The sequence below is a fragment of the Toxorhynchites rutilus genome, chromosome 1 (genome assembly GCF_029784135.1).
Source record: "Toxorhynchites rutilus septentrionalis strain SRP chromosome 1, ASM2978413v1, whole genome shotgun sequence".
NCBI lineage: Eukaryota > Metazoa > Arthropoda > Insecta > Diptera > Culicidae > Toxorhynchites > Toxorhynchites rutilus.
This window is the reverse complement of record NC_073744.1, coordinates 80,311,423-80,338,594: the sequence shown is the minus strand read 5'-3', so window position 1 is coordinate 80,338,594 and position 27,172 is coordinate 80,311,423. Positions and strand designations below refer to the sequence as shown.

The following is a 27,172-nucleotide window of genomic DNA, read 5'->3' as shown; positions in this document are numbered from 1 at the left end:
GCTCCTCCAAGATTGCAACAAGTCATTTGCAATCTTTCAAACGTTTCATTCTCTCTTTCAGTCTTTTTGATCTTCGGGGTAATATCGTTGAATCACTTGTATCGATTGACACTGGTTGTGTGGAATCGAACGTATTACCTGACGACAGTTTGTAAAGCTGGTTGATATGACGTTTCCATATTTGTTTCTCTTCAGTTAATACCAAGTAAACAACTCGGCCGATCCTCTTCTGTACAGTGCCTCGAACGAATATCTTTTTGTTTGGCATACGCGTGTCCAAAACTAACACCGCTTCACCTACAGCTATCTCCCTTACAGCTTCACTGTGATGATCATCCACAGACTCAGACGGAGGAGAAATATTTCTGGTAGCCTTCATTACCAAGTCCAATCTCAGGTTTACTCTTCTACCAAACATTCGTTGTGAAGGTGTCTCATTGGTAGTGCAGTGAGGTGTGTTGCGGTACACCATCAAGAAATTCACGATAGCATCCTCAATCATTATGTCACCTTCTGTGGCCAAAATTTTCTCAAGAGCTAGCTTCACTGTCTTAACGGCATTTTCGGCCGCTCCATTCGACTGAGGATGAGCTACAGGTGAAGTTATTTGCTGTATTCCATTAACATGCAGAAAACTTTTGAACTCCGAAGCTGTGAATTGTGAACCATTATCACTAACCACAAGCGCAGGTAATCCAAAGCGGGCAAACGTTGATCGTAAACATTTGATAGTAGCTTCCGAAGTTATCCGAGTCATTACGAACACTTCTATCCATTTAGTGAAAGAGTCTACGAGTATGAGCAGGTATCGTCCGCAAAATCCAGGTGTATTCGCTCAAAGGCATATTTAGTTTCAGGCCACGGAGAGGATGTTTTAGGTGGTGAAAATCTAAATTGACTACATGCCATACAGTTTTCAAGAAGCTGATGAATATCAATATACAAGGTGGGCCACCACACGAATTGGCGAGCAAAGCTTTTTGTTTTAACTTCGTCCTGATGCGACTAGTGTAACTCATCCAAAATCCTCTTCCGAAGAAGTGCAGGTACCACCAACCTATCACCATGCAATATCAGTCCATCACTGTAGCACAACTTCTCGCGAACTGCAAAGTATCTTTTAATCTCTCCTCCAAACGATAATTTTCTTGGCCACCCGTTCAAAATATATTGACGAACCTTTCGCAATAGTTCATTATTGTGAGTCGCTTCTTTTAACTCATCAGTAGAGACGACGCCGAGCCCTCCTTCGATATAGTGAACATAAACTGCTTCTTCTTCGTTTTCTATCTCTATTTCTTGTTTCGGATCGGGAGCCCTCGATAAATGATCCACCAAATAGTTTTATTTCTCCCTTATTGTATTCTAACCTGTATTCGAAAGCTGCCATGGAAAGTGCCCATCGTTGCATACGCCGACTCGAAAATACTGGTATTTCCTTATTTTCGCCCAGTATTCCCAACAGAAGTCGATGATCTGTCCTTATGACGAATTTTGTGCCATAAACGTAGAATTTTTTTAGAGCATACACTACTCCCAATGCTTCTTTATCTATCACGCTGTAACCTCTTTCGAAATCCGATAACGCACGGGAAACAAAGTAGCAAGGCCTTTCATGCCCATCTGGTTGTCTCTGCAGTAATACAGCTCCTATTCCAACATCAGAAGCATCTGTTTGTACCATAATAGGGTAGGTAATCGTTGATCGAAATGCGCTAAAGCCAGATCTCCTTTTATAACATTAACAATTTTCTTCCAAGCTGACCTACAGTCCTCGGTCCACTGAAATTTTTCGCGATTTGCTTTTGTACGAGTAAGTGCGTATATAGGATCCATTATTGTAGCCATATGCGGGATGAATCGAGAATAGAATAAAACGATTCCCATACGCCTCCTCACTTCATGAACGTTCGTCGGTTCGTCGAGGTTAATGATTTTATGCTCCATTTGATACGATTTATGTAGACCCTTGTGGTCAATGGTGAATCCCAAATATGAGATTTTGTCTCTTAGAAACTCGCATTTCTCCTTTTTTACCTTCAATCCCGCATCTGAGAGTATTTGAAGAACTTTTTCGATGTTCTCCTAGTGGTTGGCCAACTTTTCGTCTTCAGTTGCTCCCTTTTTTCCAGTCACCATTATGTCGTCGATGAAGACAATGACACCCTCTACGCCTTACAGAAGTTGTTCTATAATCCCTTGAAATATAGAAGTACCTGGGGTTATGCCAAATGGCATTTTGTTTACCTGATAGATTCCTCGATGCGTACTCCAACTACATATTTGCTTTGACCCATCAGTTAGCTCTAGTTGGTTATAGGCATCGCGTAGATCAATTTTCGAAAATTTGTACCCGCCTTGTAACTGGGATAGCAACTCGTCAATTCTGGGAATTGGATGCTTGCAATCCTCGAGGAATCTATTATAATCCCCACAAATTCGCACCGTCCATCAGCTTTGAGTATGGGAACTAACGGAGTTCCCCAATCACTCGTAGTTATTCGTGTGATGGTTCTTTTTCTCGAGAAAGTCTAACTGGGCATCGAGTTTTTCCTTCAAACTGTGAGCAACCTGTCGTGGTCGACGAAAAACTGGACACACATTCGACTTCAAACGCAACTCCACTTTTCCATATCGATAACATACTGGTATGTCGTTGAAAAGCTCCGAATACTTTTTCAATATTTTATTTAGATCTCCATCAGTATTCATATTCAGTAACAAATTTGCCTTCCGGACATAATCTCGCTCCAATAGAGGTGGTCCGTCGCCTGTCATTACATAAATTTCTAGGTTCATCGTGATTCCTTCCACCTGCATTTGAACTTGAAGTTTTCCATCTGGTTTAATTTTTTCTCCCGTGTAGCCGAATAAAGTCAGATCGGTAGGACTCAGCTCATGATGTCCAAACACTCTCTTATATAACTCCATAGAGATGCAGCTTACCGGACTTCCTGTATCCAGCTCAAATTGCAGATTGTGACCCTTCAGCTTTACTGCTCGAACAATTGGGTTTTTGTCTCTACTATCTAGTGACAGCATATAAGGTTTCATGTTCAAATTACACAAGGTTGCTGTCCCCACTGAGAATTCACCATTATCCGACGCTTCATCTTCTTCATCTTTAGTGCTGCCATCTGTGATGAAATTATTTCGAAATCTGCGTTCACTCGGCTTCTTACGACATACAGCTTTCAGATGACCTTTATAGTGACATATGTCACATTTACGGTCCTTGTAGAAACAATCTTCTGAGCGATGATTCTGCATCCCGCATACCTTACACATTATTATTGGTGGTCTTCGTGTTTTTGCGGGTGATTTTCGGCCCACATAGTTAAAAGACTCGGCTCGGACTTCTTACTGCTGCTGCAACTCCTTCCTTTCTGCAATCCCCACCGCTTCGTTAATCTTGATGTCAGCTTTTTCCTCCATCAATCGATCCAATATAGCACCTTTTCGCAGTTCAGTGATGAATTTATCTCTTATGGCGAACAATAAATTGTTTCCAAACTCACAAGTAGCCGCAGCACCTCTAATACGACAGTGGTACTCATTAACCTTTTCTCCTTCCATCTGATGTACTTCATAGAACTTCACACGCTCAGCAAACACAGATACTTTTCGTCCATATAGCTGGTCAAGAATTTTAACAATGTCGTCGTATGATTTCGTGGAGATTTCTTCAGGGTAGCTTAAATTATTCAGCAGTCGGAACGTTTCCTGATCTAGCTTCATTAAAACATACGACGCCATCTTCTTTGTATCGGTGACGCCATAGTTTGTGAAGATACTGCATAGTCGCCTTTTATACACATCCCAGTCCGCAGGATTTACGGAGAAAATTTCAATTGCTTCCACCGGTATTATGGCCATGGTATCCTTCTCGTCTTCGGAATTTTCGTGTTCCGAGTTTACACTCGCGTTCTCGTCTGGGTCTTCGTTAGAATAATTCTCCTCGGATGAATTGCGTTTTTCCAACAATTCCTGTTGTTCAATAAGAACTACACTCTCATCTAGTGTATCATTATTGCTTTCTTCTGGTTTTGGCATTTACTTTTATTATAGGGGTTTCCTCGTCGCCAAAAATGTTATGTTTCGTCGCACTCAACCGATAATTCCTTATTTTTCTTTCCCGTCGTGAAGTAAGATATACATCAGGTAATTTCAATTCAAGACTGGTCTTTTTTATTTCAGTTTTATCAACTCTTATAATAGGTCGAGTGTGTATATGTGTGGTTTAGAACAGTTCAACGTAATTCCATCTGTCACTTAATTTATTGCAAAATTCAGTTATACAACAGCGAACGAGCTAGGTAGTCAGAAGTTAGCCACAAAAGAGGCCTGTGAAAATTGGCAATCCGAGTTTTTTGTCAATAAGGAAGCGAGCTTCTATAACAGGGGTATTATGAAGTTGGCATCTCGTTGGGAACAAATCATCGAACAAAACGGCGCATATTTGACTTAAAACAGATGATTGTAACTAATTTTATGAACAAATGAAAATTCAAAAAAAATACCGCAGGACTTTTTTGACAGCCTAAAATATTGACCGATTTGAACCATCCTATGACTAAACCGATTGCGCTGTTGCTTAACGCTGATAAATAACGTCAATTGCACATATAGAAGAAGCTGAAAAAGGATTGGACGCAGCTAGGAAGCTGACCTTTAACTCGATTTGGGTTGCCAACTATAATTTTAAAAAATCAGGGAGAATGAAAATAAAAATCAGGATAAATCAGGACAGCTCATATTGGGTTGTCCAAAAAGTTAATGTCGATTTTTGGGAAAACAAAAACATCATTTTCAATCAAAGCGTTATAATTTAATTTTATATCCATAGTTCTGTTTCACAATCCTTCACCATCTTTCACACAGCTTAAAAATTCTATCCTCCCAGAACATGTTTGCTTCCTCGTCGAAGACTGCTGCGAGCCATACATATGAGAAACAGGTTGCTTGGTAGTAGCTCATAAGACAGAATTCATTCCAAATCTCACCAGAAGCAAAGTATATCTTCTATCGGGCGAAGATCGGATATGTAAAAGAATTATTAAGCATGGTTTAAATCATGGTTTAAAAAGTAAAGAATTTAACTTAATGTATGATATATACATGTGTGAACCGGAGAACTATGATGAAAGAAAACTTTGGCATAGAAACCAGTATATTTATTACGAATAATGTAAAAAGTACAAAAATCAGGAAAAATCGGGATCATTTCAGGAAAATCAGGATAAATTGAGTGTTCGTCAGGATATTAGGGAGCGTGCTAAAAAGTCTGGGAAATCCTGAAAAATCAGGAACGTTGGCATCTCTGGTCGTGACTTCTATATAAAATTCGTGAAACAGATTTGAAAGCGAGTTGATTTCAATTATCAACACTGAGAAACCCTCAAAATTTCGTCGTTGGTAGCCCTAATGATTTGATGCGCCAATTTCCTTAATTCGTTAAAGCAGGTTATAGACAAGGCTTGGATAACGAATTCAGGCTGCTCAAGACAAATCTTATGGGGCAAAATTGAGTGACTCAGATATAACTTGAACCCAGCAGTTGGAAGTCAAAAGGCGTGATGAGAAATTTTTGTATCCATTACTAAGTTTGTTTGTTTCACTTTTTGATAATATTCATCAGCGTGTTGAGCTAATATTTCCGCTTTACAATGCCAACAAAACAAAGTCCGGAAATCAGTTGGCACTATGTATCGACTCAAGGAGGAGCTTCAAAGACGAAATTGACAAACAATTTGAAGGCAAAATTTAACAAAACCATAAACAGCGCGGACTCGATTATATACAGTTTCTGATTTCTTTTCACTGTATATAGTCGAATCCTGTATATAATCGAGTCAAACAAATTTTTTTTATTGTTTTTTTTGCATGTATTTTTTGTTTTTTGAATATAAAAGTGGAATTTGATTTTTGATTCATCCCCTTAAAGTCAGAAAATACCTTTCTCACATGAAAAAAATAAATTTATCCAAACTCTCTCAGGAAGTGATAGACGATCGAATTTGATGAACAAAATCCTTCTACGCATATGTTCGAATATCAACAATGACAGAGTTATTGAACTTTTTTGCTCCGAACTTTGTTGCCTCAAACTGGCTCTACATTACAAAGTACGCTACGGTATATGATTCTGTTGCTATCATTTCAAAGATGAGGAAATTTTGTACAGGATATAATAGTGGAACATCTACTTTAGTGGATTTTTATAACATTTTGGAAGTGAAAATCTCGAAAGTTAATAATTTTTAATGTGTTATTATTAATTTATCCTAAAAATTTATATTAAACTAGATTGTTTCTATGAATTAAATTGAAGCTCTCTAACCGCCATACAATTTTTTTTCTTTGACACCGAACTTCTATCTTTCTTAATTTGGCTGCAATATCGATATAAACAATTTTTGGTGAAAATTCAAGCAAAATCTTCAAAAATCACGATCACTGTACATGTAATAACCACTTAAATTACACCTCAACGTTGAGAGGTTAAATTTCTTCTTGAAATAAGTCATATTTGAAATATTGCACAAATATACCTCTGACACATATATATTACCTCTACGACGACCTCTAGTCGAACAACTGAACCGCTTAGGAACCAACACGCTCGATAGTTGCAGTGCGATTTTCGGGAAAAGTGGTAGCAAACAATCAGATCCGTATTTTTTTATTTTTGGTTAGAGTGACCATTTCCGATTTAGGGTGCTTCGAAAAACCACTTTTTCCTAAAATATTTTTTTTTTCAAAAAATCTGTTTTGAACTACCGGACCGATTCTAATGATCGACATATCAAATTAATGTCAATCTCTTCTTCTCTTTAGGAAAAATACTTTAGCTGCAGAAAATTCAAATGCTCAAATGTTTCCGTTGTTTTTGATATTGTATTTGTTTTTTATAGTTTCCATGGCCTCGGGACTAAGGGTGCTATATTTCTTATATTTTTTCTAGAAAGCTGAGGATTTTTTTATGTAAATTATCTCAAAATCAGAGATGTGTCCTTTTTTTAAGTTATGGTTTTTTTCAAAATTAATCAATAGTTCGGAATTTTCTATTCTCAAAAATTCATAACTTTTGAACTACTTAACCGATTTATATAATCCACTTATCAAAATAAAGCCTATAAGCTAGACTTCTTTGGAAAAATATCACATTCGGAGAAAATGAATTTTGTTTTCGTGATTATTGATTGTATCTGTTTTTTATAGTTCACATGGTTTCGGGACCAAGGGCACTATATTTTTTTATATTTTTTTCTTGATAGCTGAGTTTTTTTACATAATGTATCCAAAAATCAGAGATCTGTTCTTTTCGTTTTTAGTTCATGATTTTTAAAAGTTAACATGTTTTTAGTATTCGTTCAATATTTCTATGAGACTATACTGGATCTATGCAACTAGAATCCAATGTATTCACTAGTGTGGAATTTTTCAAAGAGAACTAGCTAAAGTGCTTTAATTTGGTATGTCAATCATCTGAATCGGTACAGTAGCTCAAAAGTTATGAATTTTTGAAAAATGTCATTTTTGGGATGAAGGTAAAACATGAATTTTTGGAACATCGGTTAAATTTGAAAAGCCATAACTCAAAAACGGAAAAGAACATATCTCTAATTTTGAGATATTTTATATAAAAAATCATCAGCTTTCTAGAAAAAATATAAAAAATATATATAGCGCCTTTGGTCCCGAGACCATGAAAACCATAAGAAACCAATACAATCAATAATAACGGAAACGAAATTTTAATTTTCTGCAACTGAAGTATTTTTCCTAGTAAAACGAAGTGATTGGCTTTAATTTGATATGTGGATCATTGGAATCGGTCCAGCAGTTCAAAAGTAATGATTTTTTTGAAAAAGTCATTTTTGGAAAAAAATGTGAATGAACTGATTTTTTTATTTGCTTTTTCGAACCACCCTAAAACGAAAATGGTGACCCTAATGAAAAAATGAAAAAAAATACGGGTCATTTGTTTGCGATAAAGAACAATTAGACCCGTTTTTTTTTTCTTGACTTTAACCCTCCTGTACTCGCGTGCAAAATCATTACACGTATACTCGCGCACGGTGTCACAGACCGAAACTTCTCTGTAATGTTGCCATTGTGTATTTTTCAGGCTTTATTGGCATTTATTTGAAGAAGAGGGTACGATTAAATGAAAAAACTCCAAAAAATATGTTTTCTTCGTCTTTATTATGTTTTAATGGCCATCTAGTTCAGCCTCCTCAAAACAGAGTAATTTTTGATACTCCAACGCCAATAACGAAATTCGAATTTTTCACTGTTATTAATAAGAAGTAAACAACTGAATATAATTCATGGAAGTGTAAAGAGCTATAAAATAACATAAAAATGTAATAATCGATTGTCGTTTCATTGGAGTGACAATCAGAACATAGCATAACTGCATGCTCGAAACAAACATAATTTTTACATTTCATGCAGTTGTTGCGTGTTTTTTTTGGTCTTTTATCGAAGAGAAGAATGTATAACGACCTTCTAGATAACTATCAGATAATAAAGGTTTTGGAATATAAAGTTTGCATATTTCTAATATTCTTTGTCTCTGTATTCTTGGTAAACTAAGAATTAATGCCATTTTTAGATGGGGCATAAAAAGATGATATAAAAGGATTTCTAGGAACTTCCTTTTCTTTTTCTTGTTTTCTTGTTGATACTCTCATTATAAAAAAATATCCCTGAAACGGTAACTGTTAAAAATTACCATAAACCACCTATTAGTTTATAGTTTACTGTTTACAAGTTTACAAGTTTTCACAAGTGAAAATCTACAAGTGTGTATATGTATGACCATTATATTTAGCGAATAACTATACGAAAGTCAAACATTTATATTTTGCCTTTGAACGTATGAATCTAACGACGAATATATCGACGAATAGTTAATATATGGATCCGTTCAATCCAATGACAGAAGGACCTGAAATCAAACAAGAATAGACAGGTAATGATCTTATGCATTATATTCTATAAATATTCCACGCCACTAACATTAATTTATACATTTCATTCAACAATATTATAGAATATGAAAAAAGGCACTTGCTCAAAAAAGTTACTCCTATACTCGCGTCGGTGTCTCAGACATAAAGTGTAAAAAAAGTGACACACATCCCCTTTGTACCAACATATGCGATAAGCTAAACGATGACGAACGAATAACGAAGCTAGAGAGAATCGCAAAGTCGTAGTATTGATATTTTCTGAGAAATGAACGAATTAGTGATTTCTCGGTCTGACAGACCAATGCGCGAGTATAGGAGTGTTTTCAACATATAAATAAGAAGAATACATTCAAAATGACATTAAAAAATTTATTTTAATTTTGTTCCCTTGATTTTTCGATACAGATTTTTTTTTACTAAAAATTCAGATATACAGTGTCGGACAAAACAATAAGACCACAGTGTAATGAAATCTTCAATCAAGCCTTTTAACCGTCAATTTGAATTATGTTCATGCGACACCTCGTGGCGAGCACGTGTACCACTATGACAAAATGATACACACACTTCAAGCCTCCGGAAACAATCATTTCGATTACAACGCGTCGAAAGCTGCGAAAGCATCAATAACCGCGCGACAAAAAAATAAGACCAATCTTGAATTCTACCGGGTATTGCGATTTTATTCCTAAAGCAAGTCTTTTTTCGAAGTGTTTTAATAAAATTAGTGATGTTAACAGTCAAAAACGTGTGCTTGATCTTAAATTCCAGATATAATTTGAAACAAAATGGGCCGGAGCTATCACTGCACGGAAACTCAGCGAGCAGTAATCAGGCAAATATCCAAGCATGGTAAAACTCAACGAGAGATTGCAGCCTTTCTTGGTAGATCAAAAACATTTGTTCTCAATGCTCTTCGCGACCCAAAAACCTCGTATTGCAACTGGACGTCCCCGGAAAACCATAAATAAGGATCAAACGGTTGTCAAATATTGAACCGTTCAAGGCAGCGTTGAAGATCAGGGATGAACTGAGCTTGCCAGTGAGTTCCAGAACAATTCAGAGACGGCTTGTTGAGAAGCAACTCGTCGGTAGGAGTCCAATCAAAGTTCCTATGCTCACACGTAAGCATCTTCAAGTTCGACTGAAATTCGCCAAAGAACATCTAGACTGGATTGGACCCGAGAATGGTAAGAAATGGCGGAATATACTATGGTCTGATGTAACAAGAGTGAATTTGATTGGATCCGATGGAAAATGCTGGGTTCGCTGTCCTATGGACTCTGGTTTCAAGCCTCAGTACACAATTAAAACATTCAAACATGGGGGAGGAAATACTATGATCTGGGGATGTTTTTGTGGTACGGGGTTGGTCCAATTTTTTGGATAAAATCGATAATGGATCAGTACCTCTATGCTGAGATATTGAGAACTGTAATGCTGCCACATGCGGAATGGGAAATGCCGCTGAAGTTGCAGTTTATGCAAGATAATGACCCGAAGCATACTGCCCGATCGGTCAAAAAAAGGTTTGCAGATAACAAAATTGACGTTATGCCGTGGCCGGCACAGTCACCTGATCTCAATCCAATCGAGAACCTATGGCAGATCGTTAAGAAGTCCATCAGTCCTGCGAAATCGAAGAATAAGGAAGAACTGTGGGCCACAATCCAGGAAGCATGGTACGCTATTCCTGTCACCACATGTCGAAGCCTTGTTGAGTCTATGCCGCGGAGAGTACGTGAAGTTATCCGGAACAATGGTTATACCACCAAATACTAACGATTGGGATCAAAAAGAACACTTTGCCAAAGAAAGTGATAGTTGGTCCTATTTTTTTGTCGCTTATTTTTGTTTATCCTTTTGTTTGCTAGAAGGGCAATTTTTTACAACGTTCTAAACACTTTTAAACTGTATTGTTTCTTTTATGATCATAATAAAGAAGTTCCCCACGATTAAAACCATTGAATTTATTGATTCTATTATGAGTATCGCAGCTTTAAATGATTTGATGAGCGTTGGTCTTATTGTTTTGTCTGACACTGTACATATTTTTTCAGAAAATTTACAGAATTATTCCATGGATATTTTTCGGTGACTTTCCATTCTATTTATCATCCAAATCCATATTATTGCTTCTGCATCGTTTGAACCACTTTTCACAAATGCTTACCGATTAAGCTTATTTTTGTAGTTACTACTTATTACTTATCAGTTGCATTTTTCTTGAGAATAAATACTGCAACAGAACTCGTCGTTGACGTTTTCCGGTTTCGACATTTTAAATTCGATAAAAATATTGGTTGTTTACACTTCAACCCAGTGAAATGTACTTTATTCTGGAACTTATTAAAACGCCTTCAAATACGTTGTGTTACCATCTTCAAAATAAAGCGTATTGTTGATAAATTCGCAACATATTGTATTTCATAATTCCAAATAATGTTTTCGAAATCAGATTCTCAAATGCGAGAAGAAGTTATTTATGAACCGCAGAAAACAACTGTAAAAGCACCTTATTGTAAAAAATAGCTAACATAATCGCTTTTTTCTTTTCTCTTTTCCAGACCTAGTGAAAACAAAATGAACAAAATTGTGATAATAAGTGTAATGCATTGAAGAACTCCGTGAAAATCGAACGTCAAGTGTAACAGAAAAAAATATATCTCATCCATGATTCCCTGAAATTCCGACGATTGCAGAAAAAATGAACTTGCGATACTATAAAATGCATCAACCGCCGGGTAGCGAAAGCCTGGTGACCCACTAAAATAAATCAACCCTCGTCGTAACCTCGTCGTTGATTAGTGGTTCCCAGAAGAAGAAGAAGAAGAAGAAGAAGAAGAAGTGAAAAAGCAAAACGGACCAACAAGCAGTCCCAGTAAAACCAAACATAACACAAGTGCGTGCTTTCGGCACCGCCTCCCATAATACTTCCACACTGGCCCACCAAAGTCTTCCCGCACCGTAAGATGCCTTGGGGCTGTCTCTGTTCCAAGGAAAAGAAACGCCCGCAAATTAGCAGCCCCATACTCAAGGTAAGTTTCGGCGTTGACCGTGTGCGGTTGGAGTTCGTTTTTTTGCAGTACACTCGTTCGATCGTTCTTTTAGACACATAACCTGTACCTCATCTGCACGCGGAAGGCGAAACTGCTGATAGCTTCATTAGGATTATGATGCAAATTAATAGCGCGCTGATCGGGGGCACCGTTTTTCGAATGGTTTCGCCTCCTATCCTCCTTGTGTGTGGGTTTGTGCACAAAAGCACGAAAAGTGATGATTTAATAAGTATGGAGAAAACCTATTTCCGGTACGAAAACCACCTCAAAATTAAAGAAAGGCTGCAATAATCCAAACACAAGCCGTTAAATTTGCTGGATCGGGGGGTTGACAGCCAAGCACACGACAGCCCAACATTCCGACATACGTAATAATTATCGTCAACAGAATAAATTATTTCCGCCCATTGCAACGGGAACGGCAGCATACTTTTTTTCCGTATTATATTCAATGATGGAAACAACTGATGAACATTCGCAGATAAGACCGAACGGACACACCATTATGTCGAAGTGTGAATTTAAACAGTCTGGGGAACGTATTTGGGAAGTAGGTGGACCCCGCTCTCTTGTTCGGTTCATGGTTTCGTTCCGTGAACTGAGTGTGAAATGCGGCACATAGTGAGCAGCAGAACGAGTGCATTACGAAACGGTCGTAATCACTAGAGTGTCTCACGTGATTAGCTGGATTTTGGGAATAGCATGGTGCTATGTCTTTGGAGCCTCCATATTTTGCTTATTTATAATAGTGACTAGCTGACCCGGCAAGCTTCGTCCCGCCCACAATTTATTTTTTGTTATCAATACCTCCAAACATTCACGTTTTCTTACTTACGATCATGGGTCCAATCGCAGAACTGTTCATTGATTCATCTTCTAATTGACCTTTTACAATTTACTTTTAATAAAAAATAATAATATCAGATTATTTTCAGACACAATTCTCGTTCAATATGTTTCAATCACTTGCAAATAACATGTTTCTTCGTTACATCGAATAATATTTGATACAGAAAATATGATAGAATAAAGATAGCCCTAAATCGAATAATTCTTTCTTCGAGTATTGCTCTTGTCAACACATTCGGCGATCCATTTTAATTTATCTAGATAGAAGAAAATATAGGAGTGTTTTTTATCACATTAAAATCCATTTGCACTTTCGAACAAAAATCAATTTCAAACATCAAATGGACTAACAATCCATATAATCATACCATCATAGAAACATTTCTCGTACCCAAAAACCCTCTCATACCAAATTCGGGTTTGTTTGTTTGATTAATTCTCGAGTTATGCCGAAATGCCCCAAAAACCCCTACATACAAATTTTTACATCGATCGGTTCAGTAGTTTCCGAGTCCATAAGAATCACAGACAGACAGACAGACAGACAGAAATTCATTTTTATATATATACTAGCTGACCCGGCAAAACTTCGTCCCGTCTAAAATATATTTTTGTTATCACATCCACGTTTTCTTACTAAGCGCATGTTCATGGGTCCAATCGCAGAATTGTTCATTGATTGATCTTCTAATCTACCCTTTAAAATTATTTTTTACTATAAAATTTCAGTACTTCCACCAAAATTCGACATCATATCAAATTATTTTCAGACACAATTCTCGTGCAAGATTTTTCATACACTTGCAACTAACATGTTTCTCCGTTACGTGGAATAAATGTTTGATACAGAAAATATGATAGAATGGAGACAGACCTAAGTCGGACAATTCCTTTCTCGAGTTTTGCTCTTATCAACACATTCGGCGATCCATTTTTTTATATAGACAGAAGACGATATAGGAGTGCGTTTTATCACATTAAAACCCATTCCCACTTTCGAAAGAAGATCAATTTCGTTACCGCAAACATCAGATGGACACATGCGAATTGAATTGAATTTTTCAAATTTTCCCATTTTCCTTCAGAGTTTTCCGGAAATTTTCAATTGTCATGTTTGGTTGCAATATGTGTATTATTTTCATGGAACCCCTTCTCCATTCCAGAGAAGGGAGGGGTGTCATACCATCATAGAAACATTTCTCGTACCCAAAAACCCTCACATCCTAAATTTGGCTCCAATTGCTTTATCAGTTCTCGAGTTAACTAATTTGTGTTTCATTTGTATGGCAGCCTCCCCTTAGAGAGGAAGAGTGCCGAACCACCATAGAAACGTTTATCAATCCCTAAAACCTCTATATGCCAAGTTTGATTCCATTTGCTTGAATAGTTTTCGAGTTATTCAGCGCAACCCATGTAGAGGGGGAGGAATATGAAACCACTTAAGAAACGTCTCCTAAAACCTCCACATGCCAAATTTGGTTCTGTTTGCTTGATAAGTTCTCGAGTTATGCAGACATTTATGCTTCATTTGTATGGTAGCCCCTCATAGAGAGAGGGGAGGAGTGTCTAACCACCGTAAAAACATTTATTGCACCCTAAAACCTCCACATGCCTAATTTGGTTTCATTTGCTTGATTAATTCTCGAGTTATGCAAAAAATTGTGTTTTATTTTTATGGCAGCCCCCCCTTAGATGGAGGGGTGGAGAGTCTAACCACCATAGAAACATCTATTGCACCCTAAAACCTCAATATGCCCAATTTGGTTTCATTTGCTTGATTAATTCTCGTGTAATGCAGAAATTTGTGTTTCATTTGTATGGCAGCACCCCCCCCCTAAGAGAGGGGGGAGGAGTATCTAACCACCGTAATAACACTTATTGCACCCTAAAACCTCAATATGCCTAATTTGGTTTCATTTGCTTGATTAATTCTCGAGTAATGCAGAAATTTGTGTTGCATTTGTATGGCAGGCAACCACCCCCCCCTCCTAAGAGAGGGGGAAGGAGTATCTGACCACCGTAAAAATATTCATTGCACCCTAAAACCTCTACATGCCAAATTTGGTTCCATTTGCTTGATTAATTCTTGAATAATACAGAAAGTTGTGTTTCATTTGTATGGCAACACCCCCTTAGAGAGGGGGGTGGAGAGTCTAACCACCATAGAAACATCTATTGCCCCCAAAACCTCAATATGCCAAATTTGGTTTCATTTGCTTGATAAATTCTCGTGTAATGCAGAAATTTGTGTTTCACTTGTATGGCAGTCCTCCCTTAGAGAGGGGGGTGGAGAGTCTAACCACCATAGAAACATCTATTGCACCCTAAAACCTCAATATACCAAATTTGATTTCATTTGCTTGATTAATTCTCGTGTAATGCAGAAATTTGTGTTTCACTTGTATGGCAGTCCTCCCTTAGAGAGGGGGGTGGAGAGTCTAACCACCATAGAAACATCTATTGCACCCTAAAACCTCAATATACCAAATTTGGTTTCATTTGCTTGATAAATTCTCGTGTAATGCAGAAATTTGTGTTTCATTTGTATGGCAGCCCCCCCCCCTAAGAGAGGGGGGAGGAGTATCTAACCACCGTAATAACACTTATTGCACCCTAAAACCTCAATATGCCTAATTTGGTTTCATTTGCTTGATTAATTCTCGAGTAATGCAGAAATTTGTGTTTCATTTGTATGGCAGGCCACCCCCCCCCCCCTAAGAGAGGGTAAGGAGTATCTGACCACCGTAAAAATATTCATTGCACCCTAAAACCTCTACATGCCAAATTTGGTTCCATTTGCTTGATTAATTCTCGAATAATACAGAAATTTGTGTTTCATTTGTATGGCAACACCCCCTTAGAGAGGGGGGTGGAGAGTCTAACCACCATAGAAACATCTATTGCCCCTAAAACCTCAATATGCCAAATTTGGTTTCATTTGCTTGATAAATTCTCGTGTAATGCAGAAATTTTTGTTTCAGTTGTATGGCAGCCCCACGAAAACATTCCCTGGTCCCAAAAACTCCTACATACCAATTTTCATGTTGATCGGTTCAGTAGTTTCCGAGTCCATAAGAATCAGACACACAGAAATCCAGTTTTATGTATATAGATAGATATAGCTATAGATTAATATATTTTTCCTATAATTGTGAAACGATGACACATTTGATTGAACAATTAGTTGCAGAGCAAAACTATTGGACAACCTTTTTAAAACATTGATGAAGGTTATATGGCTTACTCCGGATTAAGTAACATATTAGAATCGTTTTTTTGAGAAACCCCATAAGTCCATTGACGCGCTTGCGAGAAAACGACAAAAAAAAATTTCTCAAAATTTTGACCTGGTCCTTCTATATGTTGGTATCAGGTTGAGTTATTACTGCCTAAACATTTTATGTGAAACCACTTTTTCATCAATATAACAGTGTAAGCTCAAAATATAACGTTTTAAAGTCGGTGGACTTTGGGGGTTTCTCAAACAAATGAGTTATTCATCGATTTGTATTGATTCAATTCAATCTTATGCACCCTTAATGTTCATAATGATCATACCAAGTAAGAATGGGGTGTTTGTAGGTTATGCTCTGCATTGTAGGAAGGAGAGGAAGAGGGGGGGGGCGTATTTTCACAGTTCTTAATTAAGGCTAACTATGTCTTTCCAGTATCCAATCATGCATTGTATGGCATGAACAATGATATGCATGTTGCTCATGGGTTTTCGAACGAATTTCCAACCAGCAAAATACTTTAAACATATTTTACCGTCCGCCGTACACCACTTTTACAGTTTGTGGTCATTATCGGGTCCCAATCCGATTCAGAAGACATTCCGATTAAATTGAGTAGCATTTGCTTTTGACGATTCGGATGAAAACAATGAATGACATTGTATCGCAGCGTTACCCGTGATCATAATTCGAAATATGGACTTAAGGGGTCTCTCAAACAAAACAAAATTTGCAATCCCGATTTATGGGGGTTCGTTGAACTTTTTCTGAAATTTTGATAGGGTCTCAAGGACTCAAAAACTCTCAAAAAGTCAATTTTGATAAAAGTGGGGTTTCTCAAATAAATTATTCAATTATGATTACGAGTAAATCGAACTCTAAGTTTGTATTTTTAGCAGCCTTCATTCATTTTACCCAATTGTTTCTCTGCAGCTCTCAGTTACCCTTTACCAAGGTCGTGTAATTATATTATTTTAGAAAAAAACCCTTTTCAAGGCTAATCAAGAGGGTTTTACGACTGACTACGTGTACCTGGTCCACCCTGACTGAACCAAAAAATATGTTTCACTATGATTGAACAATTTAATTATGACATCAAATCATTTATACGGTACGCAGTCGACGTGGATTTTATTTCCTCCACGAAACCTATTCGATAAAATAAACCGGTTGCATGAAACTGTATATTACCTAACAAAAATAATCGAATAGTATGTATTTTAAAGTACCATTCATTATTTTCTAAAAAAAAATTTCAACGAAAAACTGCGTGATTTTGAAGAACAATTACTTGCAATCTATGCAAGATCACGGTTGGATTTGATATACAAAGTTTAATAATTACAATGATTTACTCTCTGGCACTTGATCCACTTTGTCTGAACAAAATATAATAATATGTTCAATCAACTTTTCAATAACTATCAATTGTCTAAAAAGGATATACATTGTGTTTCATTACGAGTTACTTTATTTAATTTAATATAATTTTATTCCGTTTCCTTCTTTGTATTAGCTCCTATTCGCCTATTTATTTTCTTCTTTTTTTGTAGCCATCTCCTTCTATTGTTTTGCTTTCTTTTTACATTCTGTTGAATACATACCGGGAATTTGTAATTTTAAATGTTACCGCTGATTTTTTTTCATTTTTTTTGTTGTTTTCAAGTTGGTAATACTTTCAGTGGTCTTAATGACAATTTGGAGTGTGATCTGTCATTTATTTTGTTTATAACGTGATTAGGAACAAGTTATCCATTGATTCGCCAGAATTGTCGCCAGAGTTGTAATAAATTTTGTATTGCAAACAAAATTTCTTGTGCCGAAATACGGTTGAACAGAAATGAACGATTATCCACGTCATAGACGACCATCCATCTCTTCAACTGATGAAAACATCGACAAAATAATAGATCATTTAAGTTCGTGAACTAAATATCTCTCACGAGAAAGTTCGTCATATTTTGGTTGATGCTTTGGGCATGAGAAAGGTCGCAGCACGACTAGTACCAAAAGAGTTCAATTTTCTTCAAAATTTTTATCGCAATTTTAACAACATTGAAAACGTAGAAACGAATACGCTGCTTGAACTAAAAGCAATTCCTGAATACAGTTATAAAATGTATTTCGATGACTATATTGTTCGTAGGAAAAAGTGTATCGCTTCAGAAGGGGCCTATTTTGAAGTTGATAATATAAAGTTAGATGATACATAAAGCATTCTCTTTGAAAACACAAACATCATACATTAAACATTAAACACATACTTTCCCTTCTAATCTGTTCTGTATTCAAATTTACTGCCTACTTCTTATACCATCTTCATTTTCTTTTTCCCAATTTCCGTATTCCTTTCCCCTTTTATCAACTTTCTCTATTCATCTACAAGGCTCATACTTCTTTGAATTTTAATAAAGCAATCTTTCATTCAGAAGTGTCTTCGGAACAATTTCAGTTCTAGAGAGAACGACTGGAACAATTCTTGGGACCTCCCTTAGCTCTCACAGTTCCTTGAGTTCCACGGCCTTGTCGTAAACCATTATATCTGGACGGTTGTGGTGGATCGAGAGGTCGGTCAGAACAGTGCGATCCCAGTACAGCTTGAAACGGTCATTTTCTAGAATATGATTTTTTTTGTTTTCTTTTCTTTTCTTTACTCTTTTTTTCCGCTTACTCTTGTTTTCTCTGAATATTTTTCTTTCCTCCTTTTACTTTTTTTTTCTTTTTTCGTTTTCTTTTCTCTTCTACGTTAACTTTTCTTCTGTTCGTTCTTGTTTGTAAATTTTTGGAATTTACATGTTCTTGAAATATTTCTAAATAGAAAAAAGTTCGCAGAATTCATACACAAAAATGGTACGAATTATTTGTTATTAGTATTGAGTTTTCAAAGAAAACATTAAAAGTTGTTACTTTTTTCGTGTAGATGTGCCCATCTTTGGAAGTATGGATGAACTGTTGGTTGTCGTATGAGCTATTCACATATTCTATTCAAAATTACACGGGAATTTTAAACCTATAAACTGTAAACTTCAAAATTTTATAAATGACAACAAATCTCACAATAATCTAGCAATACTTACAGCAAACCACTGACACAACATACGACAAGCGCAGAATTTAGAAATTTTTGTTGCCCTGAAAAAAATTGATGTTTTTGTGTCAGTTCTCTAGTATCTTCTGATAAAGTTAATTTGAAAATTTCGAAATTAACTTTCAGTCTTAACATAGACTATTGACTGCCCGCAATACTTGGATAGCAATCACGAATGACTTTCATACTCTCGCAACATTTCCCTTTTCTTTTCAGTACAGTGTACACTGATGGGCGCAAAAAAAATCCAATCCACCCTGGAATCAAAGTGTTCCAATATTAATTTTTGTTTCAATCTTTTCGGTATTCCAGTCAATACTCAGTAAAAGAAGGTAGATCTTTGTTTTGTACTAATCCACGACCAATATATACAACCGACTATGACGGTAGTGGAAGCATCATGGTGTTGGACTGTTTCTCGTGGGCTGTCTTAGCGCAAGTCAACGGTATTATGACTACCGATGGTTGCATCGACATTTTGTGCGAGAACCTGGGAGAAGTGATGATGGGGCTAACTACATCTTTCAGCGAGATAATCCGAATTCCTTTCCTCTTTTATCAACTTTATCTATTCATCTACAAGGCTCATACTTCTTTGAATTTTGATAAAGCACTCTTTCTTCTTCCTTATTTCCCTTTTTTCTTTCCTACTTTTCTTTTCTTTTTTTATCGGCAGGTTTCTCTAAATATTCCTAATCGACGTTTGAGGAATTCATCACTACTATCGGTTTCATTCCATAGGATAAACTACGGCTACAACAACCCGCTAGATTCATGTATTCGTCTGTTCAATGTTGTATGCGATGTTTTCGACTTCAACTTGACGAAGAATTCCTTTAAAAATAGAATTAACAATTACATCTAGTTTGTTAGTAAATAATTCAGTCTGTACTAATAGAAGACGGTGTTGAAATAAATAAAATAATGACTTGAAGCATACTGTGAAGAAAACAGCAGCATTCTCCGACCCAATTTTGAAACACCTTCCTAAATATACTTCTTCTTCAATGACACTAACGTTCCTAGTGGACTTCACCGTCTCAACGCATCATTACTTGCGTCATTTTTATAAGTGCGTGACCACAGTGCATGTGGGAAGAAATTTGTAATTGTAAGGTTAATTGTAAGGTTAACCACTCGGCCACAAGATTACGAGAGTACTTGCAAAATATTCTAAAGGGCGATTTTGAGGCGTTTGGACTCAGGATTTTTTTTTAAATATATCCTTACCAGATTATTCCATGTAAATGCTGGCCACGACTACGTTTTAGGCGATGTCTACGTGAAGTTGAATTTTAAATTACTCTTTCGAACATATCGCAAGGTATCTCATCGGGATCACGTGGGATGTTATTTTTGGTGCTTCAATCGATATACCCCAACAAAAATAGTTCACCGACGTCAGCGCTCTAGGCGGCATACTCACTGATCCTGAACGAGTATTGTCTTGTTGAACCCCACATGTCAACCGGATTTAACTTGTTTATTTTGGGCAATAAAATGTTGAAAATCAGTGCACGATAGTGTTCACCATTGATACTACCATTGTTCTCATCTTCATTTCTACAGAAGTACGAGCCAATGAATGTTCCGGATCAAAAACCGCACCAAATAGTACTCTTTTCGGGATGCATTGGCAGCTCTGGCATTGCTCGGGGCTACTCCTCGGATCAAATACTGCAATTTTGCTCATGAACGTATCCGTTCAACCAAATATGTGCTTTTTCATAAAACAAAAAAAATTAGGGCATTGATTATGATAATAAAGTTCAATGATTTGTAAACACTGATCGTTGCTATGTTTTTTCATAATGAAATAGCAATGAAAATAACAAAACTTTAATTTTGACACATGGCACAAACAACACGTGATCTGTCAAAAACAGTGCGCTGGAAAACCAAACGACAAAAAAAACCGTGAATAAAGTAATATTTCGAAGTTGTTCAAATTGACCTTGTCCTGATGTAATGTTTATTAGACTATAAGCTGCAAGCCCGTTATGCTTTTTAAATACTAAACAAGGTAACAAAGGAATAAAACTCAAAAACTAAACAGTGAAACATAAAACAACACAAACCTACTTATACATTTTGTTGTCCTCTTAAAAATAGTCTTAGTCTTCTTCGAATTTCTTCTGGTGTCATATTTATAGAAATCACTTCTTGCAGCGTGCTGGTTATGATTTCTGGACCTCATAGGTGGATCAAACACCCTCCGGCGGCGAAGACAAACCGGGCTGGTATTTGAATTGATCCGTTCGTAGAGACACAGACTTCTTATACATCCGTTCAACAATTCATAGAAGAAGGTGATATCCGCGATTCTGTGTCTGCTTCTAACATTACCCAAGTCTACCAAACAGCAGAGATCTTCGTATGCTGTATGATGCTAGATTCCTCAGCGCAAACTTCAGGAACTTTTTTTGTACATTCTCTAATCTTTGGATATGCAGATCGTATTGCGGTCGCCATATCACACTCGCAAAGTCGAGTTTGGGCCGTACAAGACTGGTAGAAATCCTCAGAACTACATGGGTATCAGTGAATTCACGCCCAGAGCGACGGGTGAGAGCAAATAGTTGCAACACTTCCTTGACTATTCGTTCTAGGTGGAAATTAAACGTGAGAGATTGATCCATCGTCACGCCTAAGTCTCGAACATGCTCTACTCGTTGAAGATCCGTATCCCCCAGCCTATAGTCGAAAGTTATCGGCTGAACTCTCTTGGTGTAAGTAATGACGGAGCATTTGCACTCAGTCCGTTGCTCTAGACGAATCTCCCAAAACTCATTAAGTCCTGTTGAAGCCGATGACAATCATCGATGTGTTTCACGGGCAGGAAAATCTTCACATCATCTGCGTATATGAGCACTATTGCGTTGGTCAAACATGATGGTAATTTATTCATGACCTTGACAAACAGAATAGGCCTCAAATGACTACCTTACGGAACTACTGAATTAACACCAAAGGACCTAGATTCATTGTTGTGCACTTGCACATACTGTGTTCTGCTCTCCAAATACGTCCTGATCCATAGGAATATTTTTCCGTCAATGCCAAAATCAACCACTGCGCACATTATACTATCTATTTCCACCACATCGAGAGCCTTGCTCATGTCTGTATAAATACAGTCCACCTGATACCCTTTGGATATATAATCCGTGACGGTACAGCAAAATTCGCATAGATTCGTCACAACTGACTTTCCTTTTAAGAACTTATGCTGTGTTGCTGAAACATGATCAATAATCCGTTCGTAAAGGTGGGAGTAAACAATTCGTTCGAGTAATTTTGGCATCGCAGACTGGATTGCAACGCCCAGGTTGTTTTCGGCATCTGAGCGTGAGCCATTCTTATGAATTGGAGTAATGTGCGTAATTTTCCACAACGGCGAGAGTAACGGGACGAGAGCGAGGAACTGAATAGAGTAGCCAGGGGTTCAACAAGTTCATGCTTGAACTCTTTCAGATGTTTTGCGGGGAGCCTATCTGGTCCTGCTGACTTACCCGAATCCAGATCCGATAGACCTTGTTTCACTTCACGATGCGAGAGATCCAACGAGTCAGTGGTCGTGTCGATTAAAGAGTTGACGATACTTGGGTGGTCGTTTTTATAAACGCTCTCCAAAGAGCTCGGCAGTCTCCTGTCCACAAGTCGAAAACGGATACCGTAACTTATCACCTCCGGAATTACACTATTTTTATTTACTATTCACGAACCTCCAAAAAGATTTCGGATTTTCCTTTTTTCCATTCTAAATCCCAGTGGTGTAGACTTGATACGTTTCTCTGTGTAACACTATGAACGATCGCAGTAGTTGTTTGTACGAAGCAACATTTTCCAGGGTTCGATTCTTGTGCATTTTATTTCAACGCCTTACATTTTTCCTCAAGAACTCGAATGAGAGCCGATGAGAACCATTCTGGGTACGAGGTTGTCGGTCTCGAGTTGTCTCTGTAAAAAGAGGCAAACCTTGCGAAAAATGTGAACAGCACGAAATACAGCGACATAACGTTGAATACTGGTCAATGATCATACCATGTTGAAAACATCGGTTCTCGTCCGATCACCGAAGTTAAGCAACATCGGGCGCGATCAGTACTTAGATGGGTGACCGCTTGGGAACGTCGCGTGTCGTTGGCATTTATACTAAAGCGGACTCGCTAGCTAAGGTGGGCGCTTCAGAAGGCACACTTTTTGAAAGGCAAATTACTTATAATGAATTTTTCCACATTCCTCGTCAGCACACGCTCGTAAGTTGGCAGCGCATGTGGAGTGAAGATGAGTTCGGTCGTTGGTTACACACGATTATCTCTAAGGTCTCGACGAGTGCATGGTTCAAGGGATTGAATGTAGGTCGTGATTTCATTCGCATGATATTTCGGCTTATGTCCAATCGCTACAACCTAAACCCGCATCTTTATCGCATTAGGCTCGCGGCAAGCAATCTATGTGATTGTGCCGATGGCTACCACGACATCGAGCATGTTGTCTGGTCGTGTATCCGGTTCCATGCTGCCCGCTCTCAGCTCTCCAGAGCATTGAGGGCACAAGGCAGACAATCGGATATCCCCGTCCGGGATATCTTAGGTAGCCGTGATCCTGATCTTCTGCTCCATCTATACCTGTTCCTCAGAAACGCCGATGTCAACGTTTAATGATGTTTCCTTCGTTGTGTCCCTGTTTCATATCCCTCCTATCCGATCTATAAACTTTTACTTAGTCGCGGCAATACATACACACACTCTTTACAGATACACGGGCCGAAGGTTGTGCAGTCCACTGATGATTCAACAATAGCCAAAGGTTGTACCGCTCATGACAACTCTACACGAGCTGATGATTGCGCCGGCTAGTGATCATTCTATCCTGGATTCGTCGAGTCGAAAAAGACGCACCACGCTAGATATGGGGTGCAGACTAGGTGGGCGTTGCTGATTAACGGTCAGCTGCATCCCAATAGGAAGTATCCCATGTCGGGCACACGTACAGAACACTGAAGACTGCAATATCCCAATTATGAGAACACTTGTAATACTAACCTCGAGCCAACCGCGAGTAATCGGTTACATATTACTAAAACATTGTCAAAATATTTAACTCCCGGCCCCGTTAGGCAGACGCCATATGAGCCCTTATAAAAATATATATTTTGGATAAAAAAAAATAACGTTGAAGTCGGTACTGTTGCATACAACCGTAGAACATTCGAGTCCGCAGTGAAAAACATCGAATGAGTTAAGGAACTCAAACATTGATGTGGCGTTTTGCTTATGTGTTTCTTCATCACGTTCAAAATCATCTGACGATATGAAGATATCATTCCACGAAACATCCCTTAGTGCTTCCTTTACCATGTTCAGACAATGAAAATCTTATCTAGATCATTCATTCCTTTTACGCCACCGCTTTAACACTGTCGGTTACGACAGACTTGCCCAAAGAACACCCACCATAATCCAACGAGGAAAAACAGTTCTTCTGTTTCAGTTGAATTGCACAATTGGCCATCCTTTCTGGGGGACAAGAGAAAACATTTCCCGAAGGCTAGTATTTTCACAAAAGGTTCTTCATCTCCTCCTCCCCCACTAGTCCAGCGTGTGCGCGCACAAGCCATTCGATGATTAGATAGATCGTTCGGGGCGTCAGCAGTCATAAATAATAAGCAAGCCTCTGGTACAATGGTCACAGATCGCCAGAAGCTCGAGCGATAAAAACAAAACAAGGTGCTAGGATCCCCCAGCTCTATCCGCGTGATGATGCATCCCGCCGGCGTCCGATTTGGCACATTCGTTCTAGCACTCCGGCCATAATGGTGCATGGTATCACGCGGTACAAATTATGACCTCCTTCGACATAGGCGAGCGGAAAGATGGTAGGCACGAAATTGGAAAGAGGGAAACCTTACATTACGAGATCTGTAATCTGCGGTTGCTTCCTCGCTCTAATCTTCGTCGGTAGAGCGGGCATCGATATGGGCACAATGATAATTGGATAATGAGCCGATTACACGTATGCTCTGCTTCAGAAGCCGGTGGCTGGGTTTGACACAAACCCCGAAGAGAGTGCTAGTTGTACTGCTTACTCAAGCCTTTCAACTCAGATAAGTTTACAATCAGAAACTGTGGTCCCGCGTAAGAGGTTCAACTCGATTCGATAATTTCTCTTTCAGGTATCATTTTCAGCTCCAGCGGTTTTGCGCGGGCTTTGCGGTGATAATAAAGCAATGGGTGCGAAATACAAATCAGCGAACATAAAACCAAGCCTCCGGCAGCGGCGTCGGCTGTCCGGACCGAATGCAAATTCCCATGCACGTTCATTCCGACCGCGAATCCCCAGTCCGCCCAACTTCTCTAATGTGAATTGTCTTTCTGTTCTGCAGCTCCCTTACTTCCTGGAGTGCAAAAAACCATCTGGGTTTCATATCTGCAATACATTTTTTTTTGCCTCTACTGGTCGCGGTCAGCGAGGATACGGGATGGGTACGAGTGGGCCGTTGATCTCCGACAGAAACCCCATGCGGAGGAAATTCCCAGCGGGATTCAATTACCTTTTTGTGTGTTGTGTTGCGTTACACCAGTGGGGAGTTTAGATCCGTAAACAGCTCCAGCGGGGAGCAATAAACGTAATATTCGCTGATCGCTCGAGTTAGGTTTCATTGCGGGCGATTTCAACGGAACTATCGAGGATAATTGATTCCACAGATGGGCCGCTGAGAATGCGCTGAGCTACGATGCAAATGAAGACCTGCTTCTTCTGCAGCCAGAGATGCCATACCCACGGAAAATGTTTTTGGACTGGTTTGATTTTTGCGGGAAATGAATTCGTGGGTAAAATGTATGGGATTCAGTACAATCTCTATGAATTTATACAGATTTTTGCTTAAAGCGTATTCATTTTAGCTCCCTTAAGGGTCAACAAAAAGTCCAGAGATTCACTAAAAAAAAGTCTGGCATCTTTACCTTCAACTCGAAGCCTTTGGCACGTGTTGATTGCACCGAAATCCATCCGAGATCATTCGAACTCCATAACGGTTTCTCTTTCGTTCTGGCGCGGGAAGAGAAGACAACCAAACCTACAAAAAGCATTTCTCTTTTCCTGCATTCCGATTCAAGATGATGCACTCCTCGGCATCCGTTGCGCGCACTGCAAGTACACTCTCACAAAAAGTGGCATTTTTCAAGTGCCCAACAATCATCCGGGTAAGCTGATACTGTTCTGCTGCTGCTGCCTGCTGTTACTTCACTTCCTTTCTTCTTCTGTTTCGGTTACCACAAGCCCGCATCGCACCGCACCGGATAAATATTTACTCGGCCCATTGTGGGTTTCCGTATTTGGCAATCACGTCCCTTCCGTTTTGCCGGTATCGATTCGGTTTTTGGCTTTGACTCTTCGAAGTGTGGCATTTAATGGCTCGTTGAGTTCGCCCGACATCTTCGCCACGGAGGAAGGAGGAGTAGTGCAAACACGCACACACACTTTTCGTTACGTAAGGTCGCGCCGAAGTTTAGCGGCTGTTGAAAGTGATACCCTCTGCGCCACATACAGCCCAAACTCCTCCGGTGGGGTTTGACTTTTGAGCCGAGACACGCGTTCGCACTTGCCACTCTTGCGATGGCGATATTTACGGTTGCCTGCCAGTCTGGCTGTCATCGGATCGTTACCGCGTGTTTTCCGCGTGTGTTTGTTGACAACACGATGTGATCTGATGGTGGAAAAGTGGCGTGTCAGCTGATGCGTGTGAATGTTATGTCAGCTTGAGTTGTTTTGTGAGAGAATCATTAGATCTGTCGTGTAGGTAATTTTCCGAACGATTTTTCACGTTCTTCGAGAGATTTTACACTGGATGAATGTATTGCACATAAGCATACCTTGGAGCGATAACCATGGAAATACATCCCAAGATTTATTCTCAAACTAAAATTTCAAAATCGCCGTTCATATCTATGTACAGTC

General features: G+C 38.5%; 1 protein-coding gene and 1 non-coding gene across 8 annotated transcripts in view; both read left to right on the top strand.

The window, feature by feature from the left end:
* The window catches only part of LOC129763045 (tensin-2), a 518,244-nt gene that overhangs the window by 183,772 nt on the left and 307,300 nt on the right, over positions 1-27,172 (top strand). For all 7 annotated transcript variants that reach the window (XM_055761768.1, XM_055761769.1, XM_055761774.1 and 4 more), the window contains one exon: positions 11,549-12,019. In XM_055761768.1, coding sequence (XP_055617743.1) covers positions 11,954-12,019 — 66 coding nt within the window. In that variant the 5' untranslated portion in view covers positions 11,549-11,953. The remainder of the gene's footprint in view (positions 1-11,548; positions 12,020-27,172) is intronic.
* LOC129763895 (5S ribosomal RNA) lies at positions 23,241-23,359 on the top strand. Its single transcript, XR_008741066.1, has one exon. It is a non-coding gene; the product is annotated as a 5S ribosomal RNA (ribosomal RNA).